Source organism: Martes martes, assembly GCF_963455335.1.
Source record: "Martes martes genome assembly, chromosome: 1".
Taxonomy (NCBI): Eukaryota; Metazoa; Chordata; class Mammalia; order Carnivora; family Mustelidae; genus Martes; species Martes martes.
In genome coordinates, this window is record NC_137888.1 from 215632813 (window position 1) to 215655010 (window position 22198).

General features: G+C 62.9%; 1 protein-coding gene across 4 annotated transcripts; it reads right to left on the reverse strand.

Moving 5' to 3' along the window:
- Positions 1 to 981: 981 nt before the first annotated feature.
- Positions 982 to 21055, reverse strand: THOP1 (thimet oligopeptidase 1). 4 transcript variants are annotated; one of them, XM_080816129.1, is made up of 14 exons: positions 20904 to 21036; positions 17293 to 17505; positions 14660 to 14808; positions 13584 to 13691; positions 10628 to 10730; positions 7892 to 8052; positions 7025 to 7160; positions 6397 to 6539; positions 6173 to 6303; positions 5606 to 5807; positions 3165 to 3351; positions 2884 to 3012; positions 1979 to 2115; positions 982 to 1489 (listed from the first exon to the last, which is right to left on the reverse strand). In XM_080816129.1, the coding sequence occupies exons 1-14, from the start codon at positions 20917 to 20919 to the stop codon at positions 1334 to 1336; spliced, it is 1971 nt and encodes a 656-aa protein (XP_080672255.1). In that variant the 5' UTR covers positions 20920 to 21036; the 3' UTR covers positions 982 to 1333. The 4 variants fall into 4 exon arrangements, with proteins under 4 accessions (XP_080672255.1, XP_080672254.1, XP_080672253.1 ...); XM_080816128.1 differs by having other exon boundaries at positions 982 to 1492; XM_080816127.1 differs by having other exon boundaries at positions 6173 to 6539; positions 20904 to 21055.
- Positions 21056 to 22198: the final 1143 nt, after the last annotated feature.

A 22198-nucleotide genomic window follows, 5' to 3' on the forward strand; every position in this document is an offset into this window, starting at 1 on the left:
GCAGACCTCCCGCCGAGGTGCCAGCCCCACAGGCGCGGGCACCTGCCTCAGGGAGGAGGACAGGGAGCCCCGTGGTCCCTCACTCCGCGGATCACGGATCGGTCCCTCGGAGCAGGGGCAGACACAGGACTGGTGGGGACGATCCAGGGCAGGTGGCAGGGCTCCCAAAGAGTGCAAAGACCAAGACACAGAGAACACACGGGCTGGCCCAGACCAAAGAAAGGAGGGAGACCTACCCGTCCTGCTCAAGAACCCCTCCGAGCCACCACCGCCACCAGAAATTTCCCCTGAGGCGTTCCGAAGAATTACCAGGACACCCAGGAAGGCCGCTCGTCCCCCAAGCCCGGACTTGGCTGTGCTGGTAGCAGCCAGAGGGAGCTGAGCCAAAGGGACCACATGCGCCTTAGTCTTCAAGGCCACATGGCCCAGAAGGTCACAGCCTGGCACCCAGCAGCTGCGCCCATTAATCAGAAACCGTCAAATCACAAAGCCCTAGGTCTGGCCAAGGGGCCGAGACAGGAGCTGTGCCCAGCGGGCCTGAGGGCGGGCGGCCGCTTGCTGCCTGCTCCCGCCATCCCAGCTGCTGGGGCACAGGCGGGCGGTTGTGGCCTCCCAGCTTCCGGAACAGCTGAGCCTGGTCCGACACCAGCCGCGGCCGTGCGAGAGCGGGGAGGAGGGCAGGACACAGGTCCCTGCTGGTGAGTGGCACCACACACCCGTTCCGCGACTCCCACCGGCACCCCCATCCCTGCACGCAGTCGGACAGCTCAGCTGGCCCCCAGAGACCCCGACCTGCCCCAGTCCAGGACACGCCAGCACAGAGCCGCCGTCTACGGCCCACGTCCCTAGCCTGAGGGCTGACTGCCAAGAAGTCCAGGGTGTACCGAGCGCACCAGCACGTCGCCCCCGTGCGACCACCGACAGGGCAGAGACCAGGCCGACACTCTCTTTACTCTTTCCTTTTTTTTTTTTTTTTTTTTTAATGGCTGCATTTCAAAGAACCACCAACTTTCCACTAGCAAAACTTCCCAAGAGAGGGATGGATTAGTGCAACGAACTGGCGGGCTTGACAGGACACAGAGCTTTCCAGGCATCGCGAGGATAAAAGCTCATCAGCCCAGGCCGGCCGCCGAGGCGGGGGGGAGGGGGCCTGTGGAGACCAGATAGGAGGAACGGACAGGGAGGACGAACACCCCCTCTCCTCACCCTGTCCCGACCCCCCACCCGGAGCTGCGGGCCACCCCGTGCCCCGACCGGGAGCTAAGGCAACAGGGCAGCAGGAGCCGGGGGCGGGGCGCTGAGCCCGGGGCCGGGGCCGGCAGCGCCTGGGGCGTCAGCAGGCCGGCGGCTCGCTGCTGTCCACCTGCAGCCCTTTGCTCAGGAGGAAGGCATCCTGCTTGGGGTCTCGGCCCAGGAAGAGCTTCAGCATGATGCTGGCGTCCTGGGAGCCGCCGGGCCGCAGGATGCAGCTTCTGTAGTCCATGCCGACCTGCTGGGGACACGGGTGGGGGCGTCAGTCCTCGGGCGGCAGCCCTCGAGCACCCCGCTCCTGTCACGAGTGGGCTCGGGGGTGCCTGTGTCGGCGTCAGAGAGAACATGTGCGCGCAAGCACACGCGTGTGTCCGCAACTGTGTGCATGGTACACACACGAGCACATGTGTGCGGGAACCCCAACCACTCCCAACTCCTTGAGGCCCTTCACGTCAGACTGAAGCCCCGGCCGAGCCCACAACACAGGTGCCCGAGCTTCTGCGGTGACAGAACACAGGCCTGGAAAGCCGGCTAAGCCCCAGCCCCAGGAGGGTCCAGGGTGGCGAACCTTGGGGAGGAGGGAGGGCCCATCTCCAGCGCCTCGCAAAGACCAGCAGGTGCCTCAGCTCCCCACCCCCGGTCCCACACAGCCAGGAGCAGCGCCAAAAGGTCCCCTACTCCCTCCACAGACAGGCCCCCTCCCAAGGCATGGCCGGCCTGCCCTCACCTTGCCGTTGAGGACGCCCTCCTGCTTGAACCGCGTGTGGAACATGTCCATGGAGTACACCTCGCTCCACAGGTAGCCGTAGTACTGGGCGTCATAGCCACCTGCCAGGTGGCCGAAGGTCGCAGGCATGTTGGTCCCTGGGACAGACATGGTATGGCTCTCACCGTGGCCCGTCTATCCCCCAGTCCCCTCAGGGCCCCTTGCCAGGAGAAGGGGGCCTCAAACCAGCCCCGTCAGAGATGACCCACACACACCCAAGAGGAGATGAACTGCCCCGACGCTTGCAGAAAGCAGGAGCTTTCTAGAAACATAGCTTTGCCCGCTCTCTACTGACACTTAAGAGTTCGCACAGAACATAAATCAAGACACGTCCGTGCAGCAGAGAGTACGCACTGCTAAGCTTTTTGAAAGAACTGTTAAAAGTGCTCGTAGAATAAAACAGAGCCGTACCACCCACGCTGAGATCCCAATTACTCTCACACGTGCTAATCCAAGCGCATACGGTGACGCACCAGGACAGACAGCACAGCCTGACCTCCTCTCTCCCACCAGGGCAACGAAACCCCGGTCTCTGCGGCACTCCCAGGCCTGTTCCAGAGCAGGGCGTGGGAGACACAAGGTGCGGGAGCTCCGTGGCTGGCGGCTGGCCAGGAGGGAAGCAGCACCCAGCCCGAGCGCTGGGACGCGGCGCGGAAGGACAGAGTGCTCGCACCCACCAGCGGCCCGCCACACGCCGGAGCCGGCAGGCCCAGCAACACAGAGCGGCGAGGGGGCCAGAGGCCGTCTGCTTCCTCCCAGGCCTCAGCTGCCATCTATAAACTGGCCTGACTAGATCCTTCTGACTCCAGGAGCGGCCACGACCCTGACCCCCTCCAGAACGGCGGGCCCACCGCGCGGGCAGCTACCTGGCGTGGCTGGGACCCCGAGGACCTCCCGGCAGAGGCGGGCATACTCCTCCGCGGGGTCTGCGGCCGTCTGGGTGTGCAGGGCCTGGTCCACCTTGGCCAGGACGATCTGGCGCAGGTTGAAGAGACCTGACGGGCGGAAGGAGACAGGGAGGCTGGCCCTGAGCGCCCACACGAGCAGCGGAGAACCCCGTGAAGGCAGGCACCAGGCTCCCCCCTGCTCAGCCTCGGGGCCAAGGCCTCCCGGAGGCCCCCGGGCCGAAGGGTGGCTCCCACGACACCTGTGTTGGCCTGCCGGGACCGGATGAGCTTCTCCAGCAGCTCCTGGGGGATGGCGCTGCCGGTCTTGTAGTGCTGGGACATCCTGAGCAGCGGCTCCTTCTCCCACACCCAGTTCTCCAGCATCTGCGAAGGGGCCTCCACGAAGTCCCGCTCCACATGCGTCCCGCTAAACATGGCAAACTCCGCCTGTGGGGGCGGGCAGAGCTGCAGGGAGGGCTGGACCCTGCCGGGCCAGCTCCTGGTCGCCGGCCTTGCCCGGGCACACAGCACTCTCTGGAGAGGCACAGCTGGGCCAGCAAACAGCAGGCTGCCCGAGGCCCTGACACCTGGGGACGGGACGGGAGGCTCCTGGGGGGATAACAGCCATCCCGGCCCAGGACACAGGGGGACGGGGAGCACGCCCACCCCTGGCTGGCCACCTATGTTCCTTTCGTCCATCCACAAAGCCAACATTCTCAAAAAGCCCTAGACCCCCCTGACAAAAGTCCTAGACCCCAAAAGGCGCGGGCCCGGAGGTGACGGATCTGTATGGCAGTGTCGGAAGCACGGTGTGCTGACCCCGCTTTCACGTCAGAAATTTCCCTCAAGTCCTGCTAGAATCCGCTCTGGCGGCCACGAGGCCAAAGGAGCGGCCCAACCTTGGGCAAGTCCCTTCAGGGCCCAGAGGGAGGCAGGGGAACTGGGAGAGCGGACGCGTTGGGCCTTGTGACCCACAGACCGTATTTGTGACTCTTTCTAGTTGCTACAATTTCTAACCCCCAAACCAACACCTGTGGCCCTTCGTAGTCGCTTAACCCTCTGCTGCTGGGTTTCAACTCTGGCTCTAACAGGGTCTTTCCATGCTCTGCTGACAGCAACCCCCCCCCCCATTTCTGTGTTTTTTCGGTAGGCAATTGGGTTGTTTAAATGGATCCCAACAGGGCTGCCTGGGGGACTCCATCAGTGAAGCATCCGCCTTTGGTGCGGGTCATGGTCTCAGAGTCCTGGGATCAAGCCCCGCATCAGGCTCCCTGCTCGGCAGGGAGCCAGCTTCCCCCTCTCTCTACCTGCTTCTCTGCCTACTTGTGCGCTCTCTGTCAAATAAATAAATAAAATCTTAAAAAAAAATAAAAAAATAAATTTTAACAAAGAGCTGCGAATACTGAGACTGTGTCTGGAAAGGCCTGAAGAAAACGAGGGAGCCATGGGAGTCGCTGCAGAAGGGGGACAAGCCCGTGAGCCTCCAGCGCTGGGGCAGGGAGAGCCGAGGGGAGCGCGAACAGGAGCCGGCAGCCGGGCACATGGCCCGCAGGGCTGCACAGCCACGGTCCTGCCCTGAGGAGCCACTGGCCGCCGAGCACCAACGCTCACCCCACAGACAACAGCCGGCGCAGCAGACGAGGGGTGAAGGGGAAGAGCTGAAGCCACGACTTCCAGAAAATTAGGAGAACGTGACCCTTCAACAAGACACAGAGAGTGCAAACCGTGCAGGAAGCAGGCGGTGAGCTGCACACAAAGGTCAAAACCCTCTGCTTGGGGCGCCTGGGGGGCTCAGTGGGTTGAGCCGCTGCCTTCCGCTCAGGTCATGATCTCAGGGTCTTGGGATCGAGTCCCGCATCCGGCTCTCTGCTCAGCAGGGAGCCTGCTTCCCTCTCTCTCTCTCTCTCTCTCTCTCTGCCTGCCTCTCTGTCTACTGTGATCTCTCTCTGTCAAATAAATTAAAAAAAAAAATCTAAAAAAAAAAAACCCCTCTGCTCAAAACGCACTCCTCAGCGCATCCCCCGTGTGGGCACAGGCCTCGGCCCCTGGCAGGAGCGAGGCCCCCACATGCCGCCCCACGGACGTACCCTGAGGCCACGACGTGCAGGGAGGGAAGCAGACACAGGAGGCCACACAGGGTGTGAGTCCACGCGTGTTACACGCCCAGGCCAGGCCCCTCCACAGATGGGAAGGGGGCTCGTGGGGACCGGGGGCTGGGGTGGGGGGGGCGTGGGGACAACTAAGAGGTTTGAGGCTCTTTCCAGTCACGGAGACGTTCCACCACGCTGGGACAGCAGTGACGGCTGCGTAACTGGGTGAGCTAATCATCGCTGAAACATCCAACGTAAAAGGCGCTCCCTGGCGCGGCCCTAACCTGACAACCAGCTTCCTCATGAGGAGGGGGGACACAGACACACGGAGGGACGACCGCGTGAGGACGTGAGGAAACTGCCGGCTGCACGCCAAGAACGGCCTCGGAAGGACCTCGTGCAGCCGACGCCCTGCCCGTAGACCCTCACCCCAGCCCCACGGGGACGCACTTCCATCCGCAAGCCAGCCGTCCGCGGGGCTCGCCGATGGCAGCTGGCACAAGACGGCACCACCGTGGCCGTGGTGACCCAGACAGTGCACACCGTGCAGCGTGGAGGCTGCCTTCAGACGCCACCGCCAGCACCGCCCGCCCCGAAGCGCCGGCACCCACCTGAGAGCAGAGCTGGTGCATCACGTGCCCGAACTCGTGGAAGTAGGTCTCCACCTCGTCGTGCTGCAGCAGCGAGGGCGCGTCCGGGGTGGGCTTGGTGAAGTTGGCCACCATGGCCGCGATGGCGATCTGGCGGCTCCCGTCGTGCCGCAGGCAGCCTGGCTGCAGGCCGAAGCACGCCGCGTGCCCGTATTTCCCTTCCCTGGGGACAGAGGCAGGGTTGGGCCCAGCCAGGGTCCGCTCCATGCACTGCCCGGCCCAGATGGCTCCCGACCCCAAGAGAGTCCCGGACTCCGCCGGCCCGATTCTGCACCCCATCGACTCATCTGGCAGCCGAGGCGGCTGGACAGACGGGGTGGCTCAAACCTGCTTCTCGGGAGCAAGTGCCTGGGAGCTGGGCGTCTGCCCCACACTCTGTCTGACCCCCTCGGCCGGAACCTCCCAGGCACCCTCCCCAGACAGCGAGCACTCCCAGCCCCTCACCGGACTGCGCTGTGGCAGCCCCACAACCCGTTTCACAGACGGGAACGCCGAGGCTCAGAGACCAGCCGCCCAGCTCACACGCACCTTGGGTAGAGGTCCAGGTAGAACTTGCCGATGAGCTTCCCTGAGGCCGAGTCCCGCACGGAGTACAGCTTCACGTCCTCGTGCCACACCGCGGCGCTCTCCTCCAGGTGGAAGGTGAGGCCCAGCAGCTCCTGGTAGATGCCAAGCAGGCCCTCGGTGACCACGTGCATGGGGAAGTACTCCTTGAGCAGGTTCTGGTCCACGCTGTAGCGCGTCTCCTCCACCTGGTTCATGTAGTAGCGCATGTCCCAGGCGTTGATGCGCCCGTCGAAGTCCAGGCCCCGCTTCTCACACTCAGCCTTCTTCAACTCCAGGATCACGGCCCGCTCCTGCTCCCCGAGGGGCTTCAGCTTCTGGGCCAGCTCATCTGGGGAGGGCAGAGGGGAAGGCTAGGCCACCTCCCCGCGGCGGCTCCCCCACCAGCCCCCGTCCGCGGCACCCCGCCTGGAAGGCCTGGCTGCCGGAACGACCCAGACCGACATCGACATCGCCCCGCAGCAGCTGGGGATGCGGGCGGGTGCGGGGAGAGGGTGGAGGGTGCCGGGGCACAACAGACACCTCAGCTCAGTCCCCTACCCCCAACAGGAAAGGATGGGACACTGGGGACACCTGCCCAGAGCTCACACCGGGAGGAGGCAGAGCGGGGGGCGGACGCAGGCTCACCCGAGACCCCTACACTCAGCCACCCGGTTAGAGCCCCTCGAGGCTGAACCGGGGTCAGGGAGGTGTCAGGACCCCCACCGTAGGGTGGACACAAAGGGGCTTTCAGAAGTCTCATCACACGCAGCCAAGAATACCCCGGGCCCCACTCCGGGAACGCACGGCAGGAGGCTGGGGGCAGCAAGGGGTTACCTAGGAAAGTGGCCACCACCTGGCTGTTCTTAGCCATGTTCATCTCCAGGACGTAGTCGGCGTGCGTGCTGAACCCCAGCAGGCTGGACTTCTGGGCCCGAAGGGTCACCAGCTCTCTGAGGATGGCACAGTTCTCCTGGAAGTGACCAACAACTGCTCCGCGGGCGCCCGGCCCACCCCCTCCCACTTGAGACCCACGGCCAGCACGGTTCTGGAATGCCAGACCCAGCCGGCTGCGGCTTACTTCCCTCCCCCTTCCCGTGGCCTACATGTCTGTGACTGCCCTGAGTCTGCCCGTAACACACATCTCCGTAAGCCCTCGGGTCCCTTTTGGACCCAGAAAGGGTGTAACGGTGAGGGGTTCGAGGGCCGCGAGTGGAGACCAACGTGGGCCAGGTGAGCCTCAGGGGCTCACCTGTGCGGGGCGCTCACCCCCGTCTGCTGGAGACACTGAACAGGAGAAGCGAGGCCACACCACGGCATGGACACACACACAAGTGTCTGTGTGGGAATGGGGATCTGTGCACTGAAGACGCGCCCCTGGCCGCAGTTAGAGGGCCCAGGCCGCCACGCAAGACACAGAAAAGGGGAGGGCGCATCTCCAGAGCCCGCTCAAGCCCCGGCAATGCCACTGGATGGGGGGTGGTGACCAAAGCTACGGCGTGGGAGCAGTGGATGGTCACACAGACACGGGACTGGGCTAGGGGAGGGGTCAGACCCTGAGCTGTGGCTGGGGCCCAGAGCCAGACCCGGCATGGAAGTCTCGGAGGGACAGCCTGAGCTCACCCGGGGTTGGCCGACCCCCGAGCCCGGCGGGCACTGCACAGACAGGACAGGCCCCGTGACCTCCAGGCGCCACCGTCCCACCTGCTTGCAGCGACAGTTGAAGGCCTCCTCCACCTTCCTCCTGGTCTCGGGCACGTGGCATTTCTTCAGGAGAGGAAAATAATGAGGGTACTTGAGGGTGACTTTCAACTTGTCATCGCCAATCTTCTCCAGAGAGTTCAAGAAGTCCTCCGGCAGGCCTCCTGCGGGAACACGAAACCAGCGCTGCCACGGGCCCGAGACGCTGTAGGGCCCGTGCGGCTGGGGCGGGATGGTGGGCTTCCCTTCCACGCGAGGGGTTAGGGCTGGGAGCCTACAGGAAACAGATGCCAGGCCCAGCCTCCCCAACCTGCCCTGAGTCCCTCCAGGAGGACGGAGAGCTGCCGCCCTTCCCACCAGGGCTCCCAGGGAGGAGAAGCTCCACGCGGCTCCACCCGACACGGGGCTTGCAGGAGCTGCAGTCCCTCCCCCACCCCTCCTCCAACAGCACCCCTGGGAGAGGACACCTGCCGCCCTCGGCCTCGGGATGGCCGCACTTCTGCCACGGCCCACACCTGGCGCCCTGCCCTTGAACCATCCCCCGTAGACAGATCCGGACGCATCACTGCAGACGGAAAGCCTCCGGGGGCCACCGGCTCCCACGTGGGCCACCGGCTCCCACCTGGCCCACAGCTCCTTCCAAGGGCAGCTCGCCCGGGGCCCTCACTCAGTCCAGCGGGGGAGGGACGCCGTGCGGCAGGGCGGGCAGTGCCGGGCAGAGCCTCCAGGCCCGCGGTGTGTGTGCACGTGCGTGTGTATGTGTGCGTGTGCGTGTGCACACAGACACCCATTTCCTGACTCTGTGACGGGGCCTGGGAACAAGCCCGCAGCGGCACCGGCACGCCCGGCACCCACGCCACCATTTCTCGAGAGCAGACGGGCAGGGTGAGGACAAAGCGGGCCTGGAACCCAAGTCCCGGAGAGGCGTTCGCGGACTAACAGGGACCCTTCACGCTGCAGAGCCCCAAGGTAGAAGTGGGATGAGCTGAGCTCCCAAACAGGGACAGCAGCAGCCCACAGCCCCCGGGGTAACAGGGCCTCCGTCCACACCGATGCCGCAGATAAACCCACTCCTGGGGGAGGGGGGGCTCTGACCCGAGAGACTCGCACACGAACGCATGAGGAATGACAGGGTCAGAAAAGCGGTGGTGGGAGCCTCACCCAGCGGGGACAGTGAGGAACCGCAGCCCAGGGCCCCCCGGGGAGCCGCTAACGGGGGAGCAGCCACACCTCCAGGGAGGCCTCGGGCACAGAAGCCCCCTCACCGAGCGCCTGAGCCTCAGGGTGGGGGGAGGGGGACAGAGAGAAAGACCCGCTGTCCGAGGCTGTAAACAGACACCACCTCTCCCTCCGACAAGCAGAGGAAAATCGACACGCGCCACACACTTGCGGAGCATGACCCGCGGGCGGGCTGCCCAGGCCACCCTGGCTGCGGTCATCGCCCCACCCTCTGAGGCCAGCTGGCCCTGCTCCCCGGGGCCGGGGCGGCCGGCTGCCCCCACTCGAGGCCAGGCTGAGACGGCGAGGCCCCTTGGGCCAGACAAATGGGCAGAAGAGCCGGCCCACGCGAGGAGGTGGGCGAGCAAACTCGTCTGCCGAGCTCGAGACCCGGGACCCTCCTCTGGCCAGGACACCTGGCCGCCTGTCCTTACATGGGAGCCATGTGGGGGGACCTGCCGCCCAAGGCCCAGGCAGGGAAGGGAATGAACCAGAACAAAGGGCAGCAGAGTGCACGCCCCGTTCAGGAACACCCGCCACTGCGGGCCCCTTGGCAAGCAAGCTGCCCTCGGGAGCCTCCGGGGGCAGGGGTCCTGGCAGCGAGGCCCGGCACAGCCACCCGCCAGGCAGCCGCAAGGTCACGGCCACCACGCCCCAGCGCCTGACACGGGACTGGCAGGGCTCACACAGGCAACAGCGTGACCGCTGGCCTGAGCTTTTCAGAAGCGTCCACATCAGGGGAGGTGACGCTTCCGTGAATGGCTGAGGGACACATCATCAGCACGGGAGCCCAAAGGGTCAGGACCACTCCATGTGACAAGGGCTCCGTGAGCAGACCCGACAGGGGAGAGGAGCACAGGCAGCGTCCTCGACGGCGCAGCAGGGGCCGTGGGCCGCGTTCCCTCTGACGCGGCTGCCCCGCGCCCGGCCGCCCTCCCCAGCGTGAGGCGTACCCCTGGGGAAGGCCCCCGGGCCCACGGACGACTCTCCCGCCGCGGGAAGAACACACGCGCGGCACCGTCCTCGCGAAGGACAGAAAGCACCCCGTCTGCTGGGGCGACGAGAGCCGAGGACACAGGGCTTCCCACGGTATGAAGTTTTTCCAAACGAAACAGTTGGGCCAAGCGAAGAAAAGAGTAAAAATCAGAAGAGACGTCTCGGCCCCAACCTTCGGTAATTCCCGCCTACAGCCAGGTTCGGGAACAACGATCAGGCCGGTTCAGTCTATCCGATCCTCTCACGAGACTGAAACAGGACCAGCAGCGCGCAGGGGCGTGGGTCCCAAAGGGGAAACCCGGCCCACTCAGCTGCCTAACCCAGCGCCCCTGGCGCTGCTCGAGGAAGGATCCAGAAACAGATTCCAAAGCGCTGAACGCTCCAAGCAAAGAAACCCCCTCGCCCGGGGCGGTGGGACACAAACGTCCCCGCACTTCGGAAGCCTGTGGGTGGTGGCCACAGCCTGTGAGGGTCCTGGGACCCCGAGTCAGCCCCTGCCCCCCCGCGCCCCCCCCCCCCCCGTACCCAGCTCCTCGCGCGTGAGTGGCAGGAAGGTCGTGTCCTCGTTCAGGTTCTTGTTGAAGTCGATGCACAGGACGCTCAGCTGCTTCTTGATGCTCTTGACTTTCTGGAGGGAGGAGCACAGCTGTGAGCGGAGCACTGCCGCGGGGCGGGGGCTCCCTCCCTCCAGGCAGGAGAGACAGGCGCGGCGGGAAGAGGGCATGCGGAAGGCACAGACATCAGCTTCCAACACCAGTCGGCACGGTGCCGACAGCACACAGACAGCGGCCTCCACACTGAGCGGCCCTGGGGACCCTGGGGACCTCAGGCTAGCGTCCCCATCTGTGACGCATCCCCCGCCAAGAGCGCTCCGGACCCTACTGCCTTCCGGTCTACAGCCGAGGCTTTCGGACATCCTGACAGGGCAGCAGGGCTAGGCCTCAACGCGGAAACTACTGATGGGGCCCCAAGGTCAGCCCGCCGTCCCCTCCAGGGGGGCCTGGAGCCGAGCCCACCCCTCGGCATGACAACAGCTGCTCTGCGCCAGCAGGGGACAGACGGGGGCGGGCTCGCTGGGAACGCGGGGCTCCTCAGGTAAGACCCGGGCAGGAATCAGCCCACAGAGGCAGACTGGCCTCGCCGGCCACAACCCTGCGCCGGGCACTGCCGCTCACGGCCCCCCCCTCGCGGCAGCCGTGCCAGTTACGGCTCTGAGACGCGGCAGGGAGACAGCATGTGCCCCCCGGGGTCCCCACCCGGCCCGCTGCCCTGGCTCCATGCCGGGCTCCCTGTGTCCCATTCGGCACGAGGGCTCTCAAGTCACCGTCCGTGCAGCCCACCGCCGCCTGTGCACACACGCCAGACTTTCAACAACCCTGAAAAGGCCGGAGCTTCAGGAACTATGGGGCCCCCGGCCGGCTCAGTCAGGGCAACACGTGACTCTGGGTCGGGGTGGCCAGTTCAAGCCCTGAGTTAGGTGCGGAGTCCGCTTTATACAAATGAAAAGGACAGCCGTGCTTCTGTCGCTCGGGCGGACTGTGGCACCCGCAGCCACTGGAGTGGGTGCCGCGCCGGGCTCTGGGCCCGACTCCTGCAGTGGAACCTGACTCAAGTCCCACTGGCCCTGGTTTTTTTGTTTTTGCCTTTAAGGTTCTTAATTCTTACGGGGGCACCTGGGTGGCTCAGGTGTCTGACTCCTGATTTCGACGCAGGTCGTGATCTCAAGGTCCGGGGATCGAGCCCCACATCGGGCTCCCCGCTCAGCAGGGGGTCTGCTTGAGCTTCTCTCTCCCTGCGCCGCCCTGCCTTACGCGCACGCAAACTCTGCTCCAACAATATATAGTAATTAAAAAAAACAAAAAACAAAAACCTGCGTTAAGAAGATTTCCATTTTTATATAATCTCTACACCCAACGTGGGGCTCGATCCCACGACCCCAAGACCAAGAATCGCACACCACACCGCACACACACATCAGCCGGAGCCCCTCGCTGCCGTTGGTTTTAACAACACACGCACCTCATCTCTCAGAGTCCTGGTTTCTGCAACCACAAGGCAGATGTGCCGGCCTAATCAGAAAACCGTCCTTCTAAGTGACAAGGGGGACGGACGCTGAGCTCTGGGTGCAGACCTAGTGTCGGCATTACCTGCGTCTTCCACTTCCTGTGTCCTGGTGCTTTCCCACCCGGGGGGCTCACTGGCCCTGGAGAACTATCCTCTCCGAGGAGTGGCCACCCAAAGGGCACCGCGTGTGTGCAAACCAGCCAGCCCGGAGCCCGCGGCCCAGCCATCTCCCTCATGTGGCTGCCCGGCGCCCGGAGAAAACGGGGAGGGAGTGGGGCACACGAAGATCCTCCGTGATTAACCACAGGACAGGGGCAGGCACGGCCCTGCTCGCCCGCTGATCTAGGCCAACGTGCAGGAGACACCCTCTGTGAGGCCGGGCTTACGACAGGCAACGCTGTCATTCCCGGCACACAGCTCCTGGAAGCCTCAGAATTTCTTCTGTGGTAACAAGACACTATAATAAACTACCCAAGCGACAGGAGCACGGACCATCGTGTTCCTTATCCCCAGCCCCTTCCGACCGCACTTGGGGCACGTTAACAAGACGACTCTGGAACGCCCCCGAGGACGGCCCCCGCGGACAGAGCGGTGAGGCGCCTCCTGCCTGCGCTGGGCGGGGAGGTCCCCCGCTGGCAGGTCTGTCCCTCGCCAACGGTGTCATCAGTCACGCCCACGCTACGAGGCCCCCACAGAACCCCCGAAGGACAGGCTTCAGAGAGCTTCCGGCAGGGCGCACAAGGAGGGCAGAGCTCTGTGCCTCTCCCCTGACCTTGTTGGGCCACGTTACACCCTCTACGTAAGTAACAGGGAGCAAGCGTTTCCTGGGTTGCGTGAGATGCTCTGGCAAACGACGTGAACGCGGGGAAGACGTGGCAGGAACCTCTGAACCACACGGTGGTCATTCAAGAGTAGACAGAACAACCTGGATTTGGGACCGCGGTGTCACGCTGGTGCCGTCTCGAGGGGCCAAGCCCTGAGGCTGTGGGACCTGACACTACCGCCAGGTAGATGGTGTCCAACGCAGGCTGCCGGCGGGACACCCGGCTGCTGTCACTGGGAGCCACTTGTGGTATCTGGGGAAGCCACGCTGCCGCGGCAGAGCTCAGAGAACACGAGGCCCCGCCGGCATGAGCCCCCCCTCGATGCCATGGCGCCCGAGTCACGGAGAGAAACAGAGGAGCTGTGCCCCCTGCACCGCGCCCACTCTCCATGGCCGAGGGAGTGCTACGCTCTCGGGAAAGCCACACCATGACCCAGGAGAACCCGGAGCAGGGAGGGTACAAAGGCAGAGCTGCTCCACAAAGACCCCCCTCCCAGAACTCAGGCAGCAGAGGCGGGCACCCAGCCCAAGGCTGGGCCCTCGGAGGCCGCTCACAGCCGGGGACCCCAGCCACCCCCGCAAACTGGCGCTCACCTGCTGAGTCTCCTCGGGCAGGTGCAGCCCGTTTCTCCTGCCCAGCTTGATCAGTCGCTCCAGGTACCGCATGGCCTCTGGCCTCAGCGAGTCCTTCTGAACTTTCTCCTACAGCAAGACAACCACAGTCCCGTGTGCGACGGAACGCGGACGTACTGCCAGGGACAGGTGACGGGGCGGGAGACCGGGGTGCTCGCACAAACCTCCCCGCAGAACGCGAGACGGTGTGGCCGCTGGGGACAGCAGCTACGATCACCACCCGACTGGGCAAGGGCTCTCCTGGGCGTCCATCCCAGAGACACAAAGACTCATGTTCTCACGAAACCACACACACCCTGGCCCGGAGCACCTCCCACGGGTGACTGGTCAGATGCGAATGAGAGCAGAGGGCGACCTCCAGGCCGTCACCCTGGCTGTGATGGTGACCGGTTTTGCAAAGTATTATGCTGGGGGAAACTGGGCCAAGCACAGACAGGCTCCGAGTTCTTTCTTACGACCGCACGTACATCTACGAAGGTCTCGATGTTACGACTCAACACAGAATCTTGCTCGCACGTCCACGGCCGCCCACCCGGGCCTGCGCCCGAGCCGCCGGGGTGCCCTCCTGACCGAGGGGACGCGGGCGCTAAGGGAACGGACGGAGGAGCGCCTGTCCAGCCCCACGGCTCACCCCGACACCAGCCCTGCGGAGCAGCCGGCGGGGTCAGGACAGCGGAAGCACGTGGTGCGTGCAGGGAAGGCTTACAAAGTCCTAGGCGTTTTAGGCTCTACTGTTTGTGTTCCTCTGTGTTTGTCTGTGTCATTCTCTCATGTTTCTTTACTGCAGTAAAAGACAATACAAAACCTACCGCCTCAGCCATTCTTAAATGCACGGTTCAGCGGCCCGAAGCGCGTTTCCACTGTCGCGCAGGGATCCCCACCCGCCACCCCCGGGGCCCCTCACTCTCCACCTCCTGAAGCCTGAGGAACACAATGATCAGGTCAGCAGAGGCTCCGACCCAGCAGTGCCCATGTGGATGCCGGTCCGCCCCCCGGTGTCTACCCGGCACGTGCCGGGCGCCTCGCCGCAGCCTCACCTGCAGCCAGACGACCCTCTGGTACACATCGTGCCTCATGCTCATCTCCACGTCGAACTCAGACAGCCTCTTGTCCGCCTCTGTGCTGGCCGTCCGGATGTCCTTCGAGGGAGACACGTGCTGCGGGAAGTCCAGGATATTCCTCTGCACTGAAACGGGGAGAGACCAGGACAGGCGTGAAGACGGGCCCCGGCAGAAACCGGCCAGTACCGACCTCAGCCCCACCAGGCACGGGGCTCACGCACGTCCGCCGATCTGTTCAGCGAAACGCCCTCTCCGCTGGGCCCGGGGAAGGGAGCCAAAGGGAAGAATGGGGAAAGGGGCAGGGTCATCCACGTCCTCAGGGATCTCACAGTCCGATGGAAAGACCGAACTCCCGAACTCCAAGGAAAGGCCCATAACAGAGAAGTATGACAGGATCCAGAAAAAGAGCCACGGCTGCTGACGGCAGCATTCTGAACTCATGAACAACTTTCTTACAGAGCACGTTTGCATTTCGTTAAATAGAGGAAGCGGGGGCGGTTGTGAGAGCGCAAGCTTTAACCGTCACCGCCTGACCCGGCAACACACCGCTAGGTGCCTACACGCCATCACACAAAAATCACATGCGTTCACAGCAGGACCGGGAATAACCCAAGTGGACATGACCCAAATGTCCGCTGACAGGTGGGCGGACAAACACAACACGGTCCCCATGCACGGGAGCGTCCCACAGCCGCCAGCAGGAGCGAGGCGCCCCCTGCGCAGCCCTGGGGACGGACCCCGAGCCCACGACACTCAGGGAGGGAACCAGACACGGAAGCCCACAAAGGGTGAGTCCACACGTGTGACACGCCCAGACAAGGCTCTCCCACAGATGGCAAGGGATCTGATTGGGTCCGGAGACTGGGGAGGGGGAGGATGACAGCTGATGGGGGCAGGATCTCGCTCTGAGGTCATGGAATATTCTAGAATTAGAACTTGGTGATGGCTGGACAGCTCTGAATATAAAAACCACCGAAATGTATACTTTCAACAAATTCTGTGACATATAAAATCAGATCCCAACTGACCATTTAGTTTTTAAAGGCATAAACTCTGCATTGAAAAGATCTGCATCCAAATCACAGCTTGGTCGCTCCTGTGGTCCCAGGGCAGACCTGCTGCCCGTGGGCTGAGAGAGGACCGTGAAAAGGACAGAAACAGCACCTTTCCCTCTGGGATTTACAGGCTCACGAGCGCACGTGACTGTACCAAGTGTGACAACAGAACAGTATAGTGTGGGATCAAAGCAAGCAGCCGCTGTGAGCAGAGGGGGCGCGGGAAGGGGCTCTATGATCACGGAGATGCCCAACATCGACAAAGCAGCAGGTGCATGAAGCCCCGAGACGGGCGCGTGTGAGCGCACACAAGCGGCCGCGCGGCCACGCACACACGAACTCCAAGGGGCTGAGTCGCACCAAAAGCAACATCAAGGACTCTGGTCTTTGTCCGGAGGGCAGTGGACACTGAGTGACTGGCTGAGGGGAATGCCATGATTCAATTTTACTTCCCTTTACAATCCCTTGGGGGACTGGGTGCCTGGGGGGCTCAGTCAGTGAAGCTTCTGCCTCCGGTTCAGGTGATGATCCCGGGGTCCAGGGATCGAGTCCCACATCGGGCTCCCCGCTCAGCAGGGAGTCTGCTTCTCCCTCTGCCCTCTTCCGTCATGCGAACACACACAAGTGTACCCTCTCTCCCTCTGTCTCAAATAAATAAAAGCTTTAAAAACAAAATAAAATCCCTTGGGCTACTGTGGGGAGACAGAAAGAAAGGCTGTAGGAGCGAAGCTGGTGTCTGGCAGGGGTGCGGCCAACAGGCAGGAATCAGTGTCGCGCATCTGCGGAGAGCCTCTCTGGAAAGGCGCACCACCTGAAGGCAGCACGGAAACCCACGGCGCCCGGCCAACAGCACAGGGAGGCTTCGGGAGAAGCCCCCAGCACAGATTCTCAAAGTTTCCCTGAAAAAGGACTTCCGCTAGAGACCCAGGGGCAAGGGTTCCTCAGCTCAGTGTTCTCTGCTTTAAGACCGTCTCGGCCTTTTGTCCCCACACCATCAACCTCCACAGAGGGGACCCGGGGAAGCGGCACTGCATCGATCTCACTGAGCGCCTCGGCCCTCACAAGGGGGCCGACAGACTCCAAGGGGGAGAGAAGGATCCAGTCGAGTGGTGATGAGAACACGTGCTGGCATCAAGTTTCCCAAAGCGCAGGGGGGAGAAAAAAGCAAAGGGGGCCTTTTGCTTTTTTCTCGGAGAGAAAATCAGTATCTCCCCAGACCCAGAAAAGAGCAAGGAGCGGCTCTGGTTTCAAGGCTGGCATGTGAGCCGGCTCCTGGCACGTGAGCTGTCGGCCACGCTGTCCTGCTCTGGCCCCTCGGAGGACGTCGCCCAGGACAGCCAAGTACGCCAGGCTGTGCAGCAGGGCATGCGGGGGAACCAGTGCCCCCGGGGCTGCCTCTTGCCCGGTAGATGCCTTTAGCCCCCCGGCCCCACCGTCAGCTCCTCCAGCCATCACCGCCCCCCCGGGAGGAGGAGGCCTCGCTCACGGCCAGCGTCCGGGAGCTCAAGGCCTGAGCTGCTTCGGCCCCCCTGCCCGGATCCTGACCCAGATTACCCGTGTAGGACACCTCCACATCAGCCAGCGCCTTGAGGGTACTCTCGTAGGACACGTCTTCAAACTTCTGCGAGCCCACCTGGTCATACACACGCTTAGTTTGCTCGATGAGCTCCACGGTGAGCTCCCCTATTTGCTGGGCGCTCAGGTCCCATCTTAGGTGGTTCTCCACGGAGCACGGGGCCGCTGTGTCTGGAGCACCTCCTGCACAGGCTGGACAGAGAAGACAGAGCCCCACACTGAATGTGTCTGCTTCAAGGGCGGAATTAGGGTTCGACTAAGTAGGAGCTGGAGGGCAAGGACAGGAGCATGGTTTCCCCACGCAAGGGCTTTGTGGGGGTGCGCAGAGGGACCGATCCGAGGGCAAGGACCGGAGCATGGTTTCCCCACGCAAGGGCTTTGTGGGGGTGCGCAGGGACCGATCTGAGGGCAAGGACCGGAGCATGGTTTCCCCACGCAAGGGCTTTGTGGGGGTGCGCAGAGGGACCGATCCGAGGGCAAGGATCGGAGCATGGTTTCCCCACACAAGGGCTTTGTGGGGGTGCGCAGAGGGACCGATCCGAGGGCAAGGATCGGAGCATGGTTTCCCCACGCAAGGGCTTTGTGGGGGTGCGCAGGGACCGATCTGAGGGCAAGGACCGGAGCATGGTTTCCCCACGCAAGGGCTTTGTGGGGGTGCGCAGAGGGACCGATCCGAGGGCAAGGATCGGAGCATGGTTTCCCCACACAAGGGCTTTGTGGGGGTGCACAGGGACTGATCCGAGGGCAAGGACCGGAGCATGGTTTCCCCACGCAAGGGCTTTGTGGGGGTGCGCAGGGACCGATCCGAGGGCAAGGACCGGAGCATGGTTTCCCCACGCAAGGGCTTTGTGGGGGTGTGCAGGGACCGATCCGAGGGCAAGGACCGGAGCATGGTTTCCCCACGCAAGGGCTTTGTGGGGGTGCGCAGAGGGACCGATCCGAGGGCAAGGACCGGAGCATGGTTTCCCCACGCAAGGGCTTTGTGGGGGTGCGCAGGGACCGATCCGAGGGCAAGGACCGGAGCATGGTTTCCCCACGCAAGGGCTTTGTGGGGGTGCGCAGGGACCGATCCTTTAAAGCAGAAGCTCTTACATCCCAGGAGACACAAACTCGGCTGTGATCTCTGAGGACGCTTGTGCTTGTCGCAACTGCAGAGCAATGCTATGCATCGAGTGGGGGGTGGATGGGGATTCTGCTCAACACCCCCTTGGCTCCAGGACACCCCACAATGGCCCAGCCCCAACGTCGGCAGGGCGGGGTGGATATGCGATATACACCTTCCTTTGAGTTAACTTGTTTGATCACGGGGGCTACCCCCGACATCCCCTGACGTAACGTGACGTTTATACCATGTTACTTTCCTAAAACAAAGGAAATTACCGATTACTAAAACACCCCTGGCTCCAAGAGTTTTTGGACGAGACTGTGGTCTGTAAAAACAACGGTCACTTAAACCACTGTGCGGTGTTCAGGGTAAAGATGTTTTACTCTCACTCCCTCACGGATGCGCAGTTCTGGGTCCTCTGTGGCCCCCACCGTACAGATGGAGGTCCTGAGATTTGGAGAATTTAAGTCTCACACCGTGACCCCACGCCAGCAAGTGGCAGAGGTGGGGTTCACACCCGTGCAGTCTGACCTGGGCTTCAACGCTGTGAACCAGTGGATCGTGTGCACCCCCACCTCCGCACACATGCAGTTGTCAGAGCTTCCTGCCCCGTTTCCAGGGCCCCACCCTGCTTCAACCCCTACTGGAAGTCTACACCAGGGGTTAGCAAAAGACGACCTGTTTTTGTACAGTTCACAGGATCAAAATGCTGCTGCAGGAGACTGAGTATGTGACCCGCCAAGCCTAAACTAGTGAGCACTCTACCGCCCCTGGTCTACACCACCCAGACTCTACTGGGTCCTGCACAGTGGGTCTGGCCAGCTGGCCTGTGCCTAGACACACCCTCTTTCTTCAAGGAATCTCCCAGGCCTTCCCACAGGCTAACCCCTCTACCCTGAGCCCCAAGCCATGGAATCTTCCATCCCACGTTTCTTTCTCAGATATCCCAATGGCATCCCCGCAGCACCTGGGCGTCTCACACGGCTACGGCTGCCCTGAATCACTTGAACTAACGAACACAGGCTTGTGTGACCGCCCCCCCAGCAAAGTATGGAATGCAGAGCAAGCAGAAGCTGCTCCGGAAACATCCACTCGAGCCCCTTTTCCCCTCTGGCACGGCAGGGAGTTGAGCAGGGCCCCAGTGGTCCTGAACTCCCCGCCTTTTTGTGAATGCCGAAGAGAGACAGGATCTCTGCAGGGCCCTGCCGGCTGGGACAGGTGCTCGGTGTCTCTAGGGCAGGGTTTCTTAATGACGTTATCCACACCTGTGGCTGGGTCATTGTCTGGGGTGGGGGTCCGCCCTACACACTGCAGGGTACTGAACAGCACCCCTGATGCCCACCCACTCCACATCAGGAGCACCCCCAGTCGTCCCCAGACACTGCCCAGTGTCCCCTGGCGTGCCGCAATCCCGCCAGCTGAGGACCCCCAACATACACCAAGTGGGAAAAAGAAGGGCTCTTGAGCCAGGACAGGCCGGACATTCTGGCCAAGGGACTGCTGCGAGCTCAGGGAGAAAGGACGTGGGTCTGTGTTACACGCGGTGGTACACAAGGGCTCCAGAAGCGGACAAGACAGGAGATGCGGTAAGTGGAGAGCGGCCCGCAAAATCTCCGGGAGGAGCCGGGACCTGAAAGACTGGAGCAGACCAGATTATCCGCGGTGTTTCCGCTGCCGCCTCCGCGCCGCGTGCCAGGCTAACAACCTGCCCCAAACAAGACAGGCAAGACTCCCGCCCTCCTGAGGCCCGAGTAACCCTAATTACGATCCTCATTAATGCAATCAGCACGACGGTCGGCTGGAGAAGGAACTGGGGGGGGGGGGGTTAGTATTCGAAAACTCAGGGGGTACCACACAGAGACCTGGGCCATTTTCTGAACACAGGACGCACATCCCATCGCTCCCATAACGAAAACCCTTCCACGACGCCCCTCGGCCCCTAAAATAAAAGGGACTCCCAGGTGCGTTCTGCCTCCCCGCCTTTGCCCTCGCAGTTCCCGCCGCCCGCGGGGATCCGCACTCGGGTCACGGCAGCTCCCTGCTTCTCCCCCCTGGGTCCGGGCTGACTCGGGCCGCCTCCTCCGAGAAGTCCCTCAGGGGCCGCCCTCTCGAGAGAAGCGCCGTCAGCCCACCCCCGACCCCCGCTGCTGGAACGCCCGTCTCCGGCTCCGAACGCCTCCTGGAACGCACGGTGTCCCCTGGAGTCCCCCGGAGTCCCCCGGAGTCCGCCCTCGGGGCCCGACGCGCGCTCGGCCGAAGCCGCGCACACGGAGCGGCCGAACGATGAGGCGCTGGAAAAGCGGGTTCATTCATCCGGCCGCCGAGGGGCCGGGGTGCCGGGGTCGCCGACCCATTCCCCCCATCCAGGCTCCCGCCCCTCGGGGGCCACCGGGCTCGGCTCCTAGGCCCGAGTTCCCGGGAGGCGCGAGTGTGCAGGGGACGCCCGGGGCCGCGGAGCGGGGCCGCTCCGAGGGGCAGCCGGTACCTGCCGGGGGCTTCATGGCGGGCGGGTATGCACCGGCGGCCCCTCCCTCCACCTGGTCCACTTCGCGCTGCCTCAGCTGCCGCCGCCGGCCGTCTCCGCCCGCCCCGGGTCCGCAGCAGCCGGGACCGAGGCGCCCGCCACCCGCGCGCCCGCTGAATGCTGGGAGGGCGCGTGCGCCGAAGGAGAGGGCGCATGCGCGCCCTAGCTCCGCCCACACCCCCGAGGCGGTGCTTTGGCCGGCTGACGCACTCTACGCCTGCGCTGGATCCCTCCCTGCCTCTGATTGGTTCTGGCGGCGAGAGGGCGGAACCTTCGAGGGCCGTTTCCATGGAAACCACACACAGCTGGCGCCCCGAAGCCGGGGTGCTCGCGGTTCTTTCCGCCCAGACTTTTGTGCCAGGGCTTCTCGCTCCCGTACTCGTCTGTGCTCGCCCCCTTCCTACTGTTATAACTGTGTGTCTGGCTAGTTGTGCCGATTTTCTGCCGCACCTGAGTTAGTGGCCAGATCTCGGGCGCTTTTTGTAGATTATCCCAGCGAACATCCTGCCCAGCTTCTGGCTTGGAACGAATAGAGACGGGACACATACGTCAGCGGAATCCGGTGAATCCCCTCAATTAATGGCAGTTTTTTAAAAAGTCGAGAAAGCTTCAGTAAATGAATCCAGGACTTCAAACAACAGGTGTTTTGAAACGGTGCAGTATCCTAACCTATAACTATTGTCGTCTATTAAAACAAAATCTTGAACGAAGGCGTCCTTCCTTCCAGGCAGGAAAATTTCCTACAGCTAAAGTGGCCAAAAACCCCACTCCCTATTTCTGCAAAAGAAATTAAAGAACTCTGGGCTTTAAACATGCCGGTGTTTTCAGGCGCCTGGGTGGCTCAGTGGGTTAAAGCCTCTCCCTTCGGCTCAGGTCATGATCTCAGGGTCCTGGGATCGAGCCCCGCATCAGGCTCTGCTCGGCAGGGAGCCTGCTTCCTCCTCTCTCTCTGCCTGCCTCTTGGCCTACTTGTGATCTCTGTCAAATAAATAAATAAAATCTTTTTAAAAATATGCCTGTGTTTTAAATGGGATAAAAGGGGGCCCTTGAGTGGATCAGTCCTTAAGCATCTGCCTTCAGCTCAGGTCATGATCCCAGGGTCCTGGAATCAAGCCCCACATCAGGCTCCCTGCTCAGCGAGGAGTCGGTTTCCCCCTCACCTACTCCCCGTGCTTGTGTTTCCTCTCTCGCTGTGTCTCTCTCTGTCAAATCAATAAACAAAATCTTAAAAAAATAAATAGGAGAAAAGTGAATTA